The sequence below is a fragment of the Melopsittacus undulatus genome, chromosome 3, assembly GCF_012275295.1.
Source record: "Melopsittacus undulatus isolate bMelUnd1 chromosome 3, bMelUnd1.mat.Z, whole genome shotgun sequence".
NCBI lineage: Eukaryota > Metazoa > Chordata > Aves > Psittaciformes > Psittaculidae > Melopsittacus > Melopsittacus undulatus.
Genome location: NC_047529.1, coordinates 106,993,172 through 107,005,117, shown reverse-complemented (window position 1 = coordinate 107,005,117; position 11,946 = coordinate 106,993,172). Strand labels below are relative to the sequence as shown.

General features: G+C 44.6%; 1 protein-coding gene across 4 annotated transcripts in view; it reads left to right on the top strand.

Moving 5' to 3' along the window:
- The first annotated feature begins 3,796 nt into the window (after positions 1–3,796).
- ENAH (ENAH actin regulator) overlaps positions 3,797–11,946 on the top strand; it is a 94,235-nt gene continuing 86,085 nt past the window's right edge. For all 4 annotated transcript variants that reach the window (XM_034060480.1, XM_034060479.1, XM_034060476.1 and 1 more), the window contains exon 1: positions 3,797–3,989. In XM_034060480.1, the coding sequence (XP_033916371.1) occupies positions 3,985–3,989 (5 nt within the window). In that variant the 5' untranslated portion in view covers positions 3,797–3,984. The remainder of the gene's footprint in view (positions 3,990–11,946) is intronic.

Sequence of the window (11,946 nt, the reverse complement as noted above, 5' to 3'; positions counted from 1 at the left end):
TATTCATATATTAGATTAATGTAGTCACTGATGAGAATAATATATTAAATTACTTAATTCACTTCTGTTTTGATAGTCTTAGATGCTAACAGAACCTGTCAGAACCATGTTCTTTTAGTTCACCATTTTTGGAAAGCCCTTCACTATTACCAGAGGGAAAGCTCATGCTTTGTTGTTTCAATTCTCTCACTTCTGCTATGTAGTAAATTGCATTTCCTTAGTATACTAGTGCTATGGAAAATAATCCAAACAAGTGAAATAAAAGTCTTTCCCTACATATTTGAAACACAAATTCTAGACACAACGCCCTTCAAAAAACCCAAACCATCAGAAAAACCCACTTCCCCCACTCCAGAAACCTCTCTGTGTATCCTGTGTTGTGCTATTTACAGATCATCACAGAAGGACAGCATGGTCTTGTGTAAGTGCTGTTGTCCTAGGACACTGACTGTAGTAAGACATACAAAAATCTCAGCTACTTCTTCCTCTTAAATACAAACAAGCTTTCCAAAGAAACAAAGACTGCAAAGCAGGAGTGCTTCAGAGAAGATGGGGGGAACCTCATTGCAAGAGGAAGAATTACTCTGCTTTTTGAAGCTTTTGGATTTCCCAGATGTCTCCAGAGCATTAGTCATGCATCCTCCTCATGACCCTGCATTAAGGGTGATCCATGCAGACGAGATGCGACAGACTCGGCTGGGTTTGCTCAAGGAATAGCCTGCCAAGCCTCTTGCATCTGGCTGATACTAAACAGAAACACATTCTCTTCTGGTTTATGCCTGGGTGAGCCATTCTTGTAGCATTCAGAAAGCCTTCATTAGTTGGGTTGTTGGGAGAGGAGGCACACCATACTGCTCAATCTGAGCTGGCTTAGCCTTTTGAAACATCTCAATTCCAGTCCCTGGTTGCAGCCAAGCAGCAGAAAATGGAAGAGGGATGGATGCAAAGGGGCTTTGGGGTATTCTGAGCTGCTTGATCTGAAAGAAGGAAGGCACAAACACAGATTAGAAGACTCGTTCTGTGGTTCTGCCCCATAAGTTGTCAGGGACCTCAGGTTATTAGTGTGACACCACCAGCTACGAAGGCTTTCTGCCACATTAGTTTTGTCATTTCCAGAAGAAGGGGGAGCAGTGGGAGGTGATGCAGAGGGCATTAACACCCATGCTGTGCCGCTGGAGGATCCTGTCAGCGAGAAAGATAACAGCAGAATCGCACCAAGTGACTTGGACACATCAAACGATTCCAGTTTAAGAACCCGCAGGCCCGCAACAGGAGATTACAGATTTCTCAATGCATAATTCAGTATCATAAACATGTACATGACACCAACTCATTCTTCTGCTAGAATACTTTAATTTCTTAACAATAACATCGCTAAATTGACCTGGAAAGAAAGAGGCACTCAACATTTATAATTGATTTCTGCCCTACATCATTTTGGCTCCCCTGCTTCTCATGTAACTGCTAATATGAGTTACTGCAGATTTAGTATTTTGTTACAGATTAATTCAATGGGATTTTTGACTAAGCTAGCGTCCAGAATGACTTTGCACTCGGTGACATCTGCGATGCCAGCATGCAAAATGATTCTTCTGGCATTTTGACAAGTTCTATTGTACCACGGAGCACGTCTTGAGAAATCCAGCTATGACCGTATCTGATTTGGCGAAGAACACCAAGTAATATAACACAAATAGCGATAATAGTTATTTTGTGGGAGTAACAGCTTCTGGCTATTTTAATTCCCTCTCAGGCAGGCTTGCAGCCCAGACATACTTTCAGTGGGGTTTATATACCTGTCAAACCTCTTTTAGATTTGACTAATATGACCAATCAGTTTTACCAGAACAGTCGTATCCTGACCCTGATTTTTTCATGGTACAAAACAACAGGGATATTAGAACAAAATCCTTTTTCTGATGGTCTCTGCCATTCCTTCTACTGATGTACCTGCTGAAACCCACTAGCCATCTATCTTAGACATATCTATATAGGCACATAGATATACGAGTTTGATACAGGTCTTAAAATTTATATTTGGCTGCCTTCAAGCTACTTTTCACTGTCAGAATGGCCTCCTTTTCCAGCCTTTGATTTGGAGGATGTTCTGGTGATAGGAAGCTCAGATCCTGGAAAATTCAGGACTCCTTAAGGACTGAGGTCCACTGTCAGTCACTGGAGTCCTCAGTATTTGCTGGAAGCACTGAAGGTAAATTTATTTACCAGATTCCATTTTCTCCCCTTTGTCAGGCTGCGTTTACATTGTTGTCAAAGGTGCGTGCTTTACTTTTAAGGCTACGATGCTGCTTTTCTTCTGATTACTCATCTGCATTTTGTGATTCACCTCTGCTGCAACATTTTCATTGACATCATCCCCCTGCCAGTAAAAACACGTTCGTTTTCTTACTAACCTTATTCATCAGCTTCAGTTTCAGAGCCTGTCCTTTCTCCTGAATCAGTGTTTTCTGACAATTGGGCATTTTTTCATTGACTAGCTCCCCTCTTACTGTGTTATTGACACCATTAATTGACAGTGGATGACCCTGCCTCTGATACCATACAAGAAAAAGGATTTAACTGAGATTCATGGTAAAATCCCCTAGATGTGTGAAACCTAGATCAGAAATATACAAAGAAGATATATGTCTTTCTAAATTTTTTACCTTTTTATATGTAAGTCTAGAAATTTATAAGAAAGATACATATATACATTTATCGCTTATGTGCAATACATTTTAAATACCTAAATGCTAGGAAACACTGATATTTGTTAGGGAAAAATGAAACCAGTGATGCAGAAGCACCAGAATGCAAAATTGCAGAGATAGTCGCTCATCACTTGTGTTAACGGAGACGAAAGAGGATGGGTATTCCGCTTGTGACAGAAACGAGCTGAACACGAGCCGGGTTGAAGTTACGTGTACCATGTGCCAGTTTCACTGGGAATACTGAAAGCAAAGCATAAATCCGTATGTGGCACAGGCACAGGGGCTATGGGAAGGTGCAAAGCTGAAGTAGCATTCCTGTATTCCTGAAAACATGCCCTACTTAGGCCACAGCCTTCGAGGGCTCAGAGCGGCGATGGGAAGGGCCGCACGCTCTGAGGCGTTATGCACTGCTTTCCTATGCACAGACCCCGCTGTTACCTCTGTACCTAGCGCCGGCTGCCCGGGTGAACCCCGGTGCTGGAGGGGGAACGGAGGGGAAGGGTCTGCTGACGGGCTGTTCACAACCGGCCTCAGAGAGCCCGAAGCCCCCGAGCTCCGGGACGCTGCTCTCCGCTACAGGTCACGGCAGGGCCGCCCGGAGGGGCCCATTCGGGGCGGGCCCGGATCCGCTTTACCCGGCCGGCAGCAGGTCCTCTCCGCGGAGCCGAGCCGTGCCCCGCCTGTCCCCCAGCCCGCAGGACAATGGCACGGGGCAGGGGGGAGCTCCTCCGGAGGCCGGACTGAACAGCACCTCCCGGGGAGCCACCGCCTCACCTGAGGCCAGCCCGTCCGGTACTCGGCCCGGCCCCACCGAGCCCCATTCACCTCCCGAGCCGGCAGGAGGGCGGCAGCGCGGCGGGGGGGGCGAGGCCTCCACGGCCCGCCCCTTCCTCCCGCCCATCGCCGCTCCCTCCCTCTCTCCCTCAGCCCCGCCGGTGCCTCCGGCCTGCCCCGCGCTCCCCCCGCCCGCCCTTTCTCCTCCTCCTCCTTCTTCCTCCCTCCTCCCCCCCCCGCCCTTCACCGCGCGTTGGTTCGCTCCTCCCCGCCCCTTTCCCCCACCTCTCTCGTCCCCTCCCACCCCCCGGCTCCCCGCGGTGGTGTGGCCCGGCCCGGCGGCGGAGGGAGCGGTGGAGACGGGCGGGGAGGTGCCGGCAGCCGCGGGTCTCGCTGACCGGTTGACGCGCCGGCCCCTGCGGAGCGCCCGACGAGCCGAGCCGGGGACGGAACGTGAGCGACCGAGGGAAGCGGGAGCGGCTCCCCGAGCCCGGGCAGCACCATGAGGTGAGGGGCCGGCCCCGGAGCGGGCGTGCCGGTGGGGAGCCTGGGGGGGGTGTGTGTGTATATGTGTGTGTACGTGTGTGCTCCGTGCCCCCCGCCTCTACCGGCCCGCAGCCCTGAACCGGGGCGTGCTGAGGGGGGGCCCGTCCGGCGGAGGGGAGGGGGCAGCGCTGAGGGGAGCCCCGCGGTGGGGGAGGGGCCCATTGTTAGCGGCGGGTGGGGGAAGGGCGGCCCCGCCGTCCCCGTCCCCCGCGGCGGCGGCGGCGAAGTTGCGCTCGGGGGGCGGCAGCGGGGCCCGGGCCGGGGAGGGTGCGGGGGGCGGCCCCGCTCCGGTGGGTCCCTGCGGGCTGGTGCGCACCGAGCCCCCGCCGCCTGGGTTCTTTCTTTCTCTGCCGGTAGTGGTTGTTTTCCCCTTCCCCTCCGCCTTAACGGGCGCGTGTTGCATTGCAGCAGCTGCGGCGGCGGGGCTTTTCCTTGGGTAATCAATAAAAGAGGCGTCCGGCGGGTGGGGGGGATCCCCCTCTCGGCAGCCGGGAAAGTGTCGCCTTTGGAGGTTTCGGGATGTAAACACTGAGGTGGACGCGGCTGGGGCCGGGGAGCAGCAGCAGGAGGGAGGTAGGTGCCTCCCTGCCCGCCTTCCCGCCGGGGACTCCCGCTCCCGGCCGGCTCATTCATTTGAAGGCGATTTTCTGCCTCCCCGGGCCGTCCTTCCCCTCTCCTCCCAGCTCTTTTTAGTGCCTGCTCTGTGCCTGTAATCTTCGTTCTGGCTTGGTGCAGGACCCGGTGAGAAATGCGGCTCGGTAGCCCGAGCGCTGGCCGGTCTGTTGGGGGACGTTGTGCTTCCCTGTAGGCCTGTCCCTCAGTCAGACAACTGGGGAGCCGAGTTACTCTTCCTCCTCCGCGCCCCCCCACCCCAGATACTCTGTGCCTTGCAGTTGGATTTGAACCTTCTTTGTCTTAAAGATGACTGTAAGTCGTGAGGTCCTTTAGAGTATAGGTGGGCAAGATTTGCGCGGTGAAAATCATCAAATTCCTCCGCTGCATAAAAATGATGAGCCATGAGAATTCTCTGTAAATTGCAGTAATATCCTAATTACATTTTTTTTGTTTAAGGGTTCCCCTGCCCGCTGTGTGTGCATTATCAGTGGAAAGGGGAGCATTGCAGCAGGAGGCATGGGGACAGCCTCCCTGCTGTTTTGTTTAGAACTGCATTCCTGTATTTCCCTCTAGTTTTCTTTGTTAACTGTAGGTATTTATGTCCCGCATTATTTTAAGCTTTGTTTTGTCTTGTGATAATTTATTTTCACTTACTCATGCTGCTCGTGTAGAAGTCAGGTACCCTGTGAATAAAAAGTTACAACTTGGAAAACTCAGGGATCAGATCCTTTAAGCAGAGGTGGGTTGTTTTTGTTATCTTGACAGTCTTTAACAGAACGAGTGCTGTTAATCCAGCAAGAGTTGGCATAAACGTTTTGAGAAGCCCCCTATAAATTTGCCTTTTATTGACGAAAAGTACTTTTCTTTTGCGGGTGATACTGAGGGAAGTAAGCTGTACTAGCAAGACTGCTCTTTCACTGATGTAACTGTACGTGTGCTAGGACTTCTGCCAGCTTGGAGAGAGCACAAATATTCCTCTTAACCAGCATAACAGGAAAGTGTCTAGGTTGAACCTACCCTTAGGTTGCTTATTTAGATGTTGGAATAGCTGACTTGAAGCAGTTAGTAAATATAGGCAAATGAATGTGCTATGACACTCATGAGTGCCGTGTGAAGAGGAGAATGTACTTGCAGGTTGAATGGTCGCTCCAACTGGTCATCGGGTATCTCAAAGAAACCTAACTTGGAGAATGCTTGAAGCATTTGGAAGCTCCAAGCGTTTTGAATAAAGCAGCAAACTGTACCAATTAAACTACACAGGCTAAGAAAATGATGTGGTTAAAGAAGTATTTTCTCTCTGTGGAGGCACTATTAAATTGACTCCGTTTTGTTTAGTTGGTCTGACTCCAGGACAATGGCAAGCTTTCACTGCACGCTCTCTCTTTGGGCTTGTTTAGACTACGATTGACGGTATAGCTCTGAAACATGTTTAAACAATAGCTTCATGCTGTATTTTGTTCGGCAGTGTCTTTAATATACATTTGCTGGTCAAGGCAAGTTGTGATGGGGGAGAATTGACAAGGTGGCTGGGACAAGTGACCTGTGTTTCATATATATAGCTCCTCTATTTGCTGGTGGTGGTAAATCTTAGCAGTTAATATGAAAACTGTACTTTTGACACACTACTGATGGTCTCCTGGAATGCATAAACTGCATTCTGCAGTTTGCTGCTCTGCAGGTAGGTATGCAGTTGGTGCTTCAGCGAATGCAAAAAAGAAATAGATGGGCTGCAGGAAAAAAGCCCCAACAACCCCTCACTTTCTCTCCCTTACTTTAACCCATACATGTGTGAAAACCTGTTCTTCAGCCATCACAAGCTTGAACTAACTCTGATTTCATGCTAAGATCTTGCATCTTGTTGGGGTCAGTTAACCAAAGGGCAAACTGGTTTTCCTTATGTCAGGTAAAATTAAACATAATTGTAAAGAGCGTTATCTTCTTGTAAGATAATCAGTGATTCAGTAAAACACAAGCATCAGCAGAATTCTTGCAGAACCCTGTTTTGTATTCAAATTAAAATTATATGCTGTTTGAGTACCATCTGTTAGGGGTTTTAGGTTGCTGATCAACTTTGAATATTAAGTCTCCAATGGTCTAGCCTGAGTATGAAGTTACTTGGTTCAAGTGCCAGCTTGAATAGGGCTTGTGTGTGTATCTCTGTCCAGCTCTCGGTAAAGGGTTGATTCCTGTGAACACCTGTTGCTCCTATTGTATTTTGGTTAGCTGAGTAAGTCAGAACTGCTCTTGATGTAGCTTCCTGAATGCACTTATTTCATCATAGGAGTAGACATATTCAGTGAGGTTTCCATTTACTAGCTGCCTGGGATGTGGTGGTGGGGGAGAATGTAACAGCACAATTTGGTGCCCCAGTTCTAGGAGTATCGTAACTTCCCATCACAACATGTGTGAACAGACTTGTATTGAAGCATATGTTGAAATCAGTATCACGGAAGCTGATGAGCAGAACTGCTGCTAGAGCTGGGGTTCTACAGTGAAGGTTAACTGAATTATCTTTAATTGTTATTTTTTTGGTATCTAGCTCATTTTATATGCTAACTCCAATAAAAATAAATGAGCTTTCCAAGATACGGACTTCTTTTTTTTAATCAAGCTGTACAGCCTTCTCTTGGGATTACTACATCTATGTCTTTGTGTGGGAAAGAATTGTTTTTCATTAGTGTGCTAGTCAGAACGCAGACTGCTTAGGCTGATTTCATTACCCAAGTTGCAGGAACTGGGAAAGAAACAGTGGTTTTAAAGATTTTAAATTCTAGTCTTTCCAGAGCCTGGTATATTCGTTTGTGTTTGCAGCAGGCAAGTATATGTGTCATACGTGTGAATGTTCATTCTGTGTTTAGATAAATTACTATAGATTCTGCCTTCTTTAGAAAATCATGTCATAACCTCACTTGTGTTTTCATATTAAAAAAATAGCTAAATATGTGGCCTCTAAACCATATTAAAATTACTACTTGCTTACATTCACCAGCTTTTCTGCTCCAGTATGTTGTTTCAGAAGGTAAAGCATGTTATCATCTAAAAGTCAGTGTATTTTGTGCCTGGGTTAGTGAGCCTTCATTACATTTTAAACATTATGCTAAGAAATCTGATACCATACTCACTGAGCTTTTATGTCTTTAATTCAGGAGTGAACGTGCATGGCAGAAGTAACAAAACATGTATGTTTATTAGGGCTAGGAATTCTTAAAGGAACCCACACACAGTTCCCGGGGTTTTCAGAAAAGTGGGTATACAAGAGTGTTGTGTTATTAGTGACAACAGTATAGTTTGGTCTCTTGCAATAACTGCAGTTATTTAAGGTGGTAAAATACCAGAGTAGCAAAGCCATTAATTTCAACCGTGGCATTAAGTTACTGTGTACAGCAATATGTAGGGTTATGCTTTGGAGTTGTGCCTTTCCTTTGGTTTCAATACTGTATTTGAAGGAGAAAGCTTAATTTAGGTGAGAAATATTTGACATAATGTTGAAATGTAAGCAGGCAGTTAAATTAGACTGGAGACACATAACTGCAACCAGTACAATTCCTAAAATTGCTCATATCTCAAGAGTAAAATAGGTGGTGTAGGCAGGGTTGGGTTTGTTGTTTTTTTTTTCAGGTGCATACAAGAATTCAGGTTACTTTGCTTGTTCTTAAGTAAATTAACAGATGGACTGAGTCATCTGTCTGATAGAAGTGCAGCCTTTAGCTAGCACTTTATTTGTGACTGTTATAAGTAATTTATGGAGGGGTTGTTTCTGCCCACCTGGTACGGAACCTGACAAGTGTTTTGCCCTCCAGGTCTCTGGATAGTTTAGTGAATTATTTTGATAGTAAAAGTATAAGTCTTTAAAAGATGACTGTGTGAATGGAGGGTGCGGGAATCAGAAGAGAGTTGGTTTAGAAACAGCTATTTATGACCATCTTAGCAATTCTGTTGTCAGCCTCTAAAAATTAGAAACAGTCTGGGAGTGTGTATAATTCAGGAATGCTCTCTGGAAGGGGATGTGGTAGTTTTTTTCTTGTCTCTGATTCAGGGCTTCATGGTGTTTGTTGTTGGAGGTCAGAAAACAAGCCCGGGTGAAGTAACGTCCTACTTCAGACCGCTGCAGTGTAAAAGCCTTTTTTCCACGCTTCCATAAAAAGGAGAGGAATTATTCTTCCAGCACCTGTTTCAGTGGATGCTTTGCTAGAACACTTACACCCCGAGTGACGTATCTCAGTGCTGCCTTAGGCATGTGATTGGAAATAATTCCTACTGAGGACTGCTTTCTTGCCATGCTGGTGTATTTCATGCAGAACTATTATAGAAGTAGATTATTGACTCTGTGGACAGAGTCATTTGCTTTCATTACTCAAAAGCAAATGTATTTTGTGAAACAGATATTATTCCCTTCTTTGCTTTGACCTTTCATCTAGAACTGCTCTTGACAGTTCATGCCTGCTTCTACTCAGCAGTGTAGGAATACATGTGCCAGCTCTCTAAACATCCAGACATGTTTAGGTTTTAAGAGTGCTGTAGTGTTGAGGGGAAGCAGAAGATATGTGCTTTCTATATATATGAGTAAAAAAAAAGTTGACTTTTAAGAGTAGCTAAAAGTAAATGTAGCAGAGACAGAAGTCACACAAGCCTTGTTGAGCAGCTTCAATATATTTAAGTACTTTTGCATGGTAACTACCTCACTCCCCCACCCCATGCCTGCCTTTCCCACCAGTCCTTGAGCTGATATAAAACTATCTTGTGTTCTTGGGCTGTTGGCATCTCTCTTGGGATTAATAGGGAGCAAAGGCACTTCTGTATCTGTCAGTGTTTAAACCTGCCAGATGAAGAGCCAGTGTTATGTCCCTACTGTCCCTTCCTGCCCCAATTTCCCATGTGTTCTGCAAACCTGGAAAAGAAAGAGGTTTGTGTATAGCTTTTGTTGTTTTTGAGTAACATAGAGAATCTTTTCCCTCATTTAGAAAGGCTGCACTATCTTTCAGAATTTTTTAATCTGAGAAATAGAAATGTGTGTCTAAGTAACTGAGTCTGAAGTAGTTTTGCCTTACATTAAAATGCTCTGTACGAGTACAGTTTTTAGAAAAAAGGTTGAGTTTTATTTCAGATATTCCCAATTAATTGTTCTAATAATTGATAAGCCTCTCCCCTATTATCACTTATTACAAGTGTCCTTTGCTGGAGCTGTTTCACAACTAACGTTTAAGAAATTCCAAAACAGAATGCAAAAATCATGCTTACCACCTTTTGACAGTGTTCTGCATGTGCTGCTCTTAATGTAGTAGTCCTGTAGACACTTATGGGCAGCTTATGGAACTGCTCCTTGGGAGATAATGTGGCATGTTTCTGGGCTTACTAACCAAATGATAGTGACAATGTGGTGTCAGTCTGTTTTGGATTAGTCTTTCCAGTTGAACTGCTGGTAATAAACATGTTTTGGGAATCAGTGTTCAAGGTAATGTAAGGAGTTGAAGTAAGATGCTCTTGCTGTCTGAGTAATCTTTAGTCAGGGCTCATGAAAACACAGACAATATTCAGGCAAAAAATAATGTTTACTGCGAGGGTGGTGAGGCGTTGGCACTGGTTTCCCAAAGAAGTGGTGAATGCTCCATCCCTGGCAGTGTTCAAGGCCAGGTTGGACAGAGCCTTGGGTGACATGGTTTAGAGTGAGGCATCCTTGCCCATGGCAGGGGGGTTGGGACTAGATGATCTTAAGGTCTTTTCCAACCCAAACCATTCTATGATTCTCTTAGTTTCGCACATTGAAAGTTCTCCTGGTGAGGTTGGCTTATATAAAGAATAACAATATAAACTCAGTTTAGTGCAAAATTAATATGCTGCTTTACTAAGTGTATACATTGGTCTTGTGGTTTTTTTTCTTCTAGTTTTTGTTTTTGCTTTTTGTTGGGTTTTTTTTTTGTTTGTTTGTTTTTTTTAAATTATGGTAAAGAAAGGTGCTGACATCTGCTGAAGTCTGGGGGACAGAAGTGGAAACTGACTCTACTCCAGAGGGTGATGCAGAAACGCTGCTTTGCGGGACTGGTGTGCTGCCCAGAAATAACTGTCTAAACTCCTGGTTTGCACCACAGACAAGTTTGGGAAGGATTTTGTTTCAAATGTTCTCTCATTCTTTCATTATTCTTCACGAATTTGAAACTCCTTTTCTGTTTCCTGAGTCAGGTTGCGAAGTAATCTGTTCTTGTTGCAAACTCTATAAAGAAGCTGCGATGGTTGTGTGTTGCGAGTGTACTAGCTGCCTAGTTTAAAAGAGAAAACATTTTAAACCCTGGAAATTAGCAGAACAGTAAAAGAACAATAGAAACCATTGGTAAAGGTAAAAGCCCCTCTTATGTTTTAGCTGCAGTTTTATAGCAATAGAGAAATATTTTAATTCTTCTTTGAAGAAGAAATCAATTCCTATGTATGTGTCATTCTTCTTAAAGCAATTTCATTAACAATAGTTCATTATTTAATGTTTTTTTCAGGCTACTGACTGCTGTCACTTTGTTGCAGGTTACCATACCATAGTACCAGATATTGAACTGAAACACTTTGAAGAGTATGTGGTTAAGGGAATGTTTTATTGTGGCCTTATCTGGCTACTGGTAAATGCTTTTATATTTCAGTTATATACATCAGTATACATCTTCATATGTGGTCATATCTACTAGAATTGAATGTTTTGTGGAGACTTCCGTTGCAGTTACATATTTTCCTTATTGTGTGGGATTGCAAATGCAAATACTAAATGGGAAGATGATTAGGATTCAGTTGTAGTTCATGTATTTTCAACAGAACTTTCAATACCACTGTATTAGTGGTATTTTTACTGGCATTGGTGGAAAGAGGCGGTTGGTATTTTTAGGTTCCATTCAGCTTTCTGGTTGGCTTTGCAAGTCTGACTTAAGCATATGCTCTGAGTAAATCTGGGCCTTGAACCTGGTAGTGTTGCTGCTTAAAATCACTAGCTCTTGAAATAGCTTTTATTAGATAGAACTTTTTTGGGTACCAAGCTTCCAAGCCTAGGCTAGCAGGAGTTTAGTTACTGTAGATGTTCAGGTCAGTAGTGCATTATTATGAACCATGTACACTGCTACATGTTTTGAAAACTTGTTTTCTCTGTATGTTTTCCGGTACTATGAAAATTTCCTTCCCCTTCTTTGAGTTCTTTCAAAAGCTTTTAGTCTTTTATAAACAGTGCATGGTGATGTCTACACCTTTTACTTCCTCTCCTGTATTAAACTCTTGTTGATAGTTGAGGGAAGTATATGATTGTTTGGCAAACCTCAGCCCATTAAATAATGCC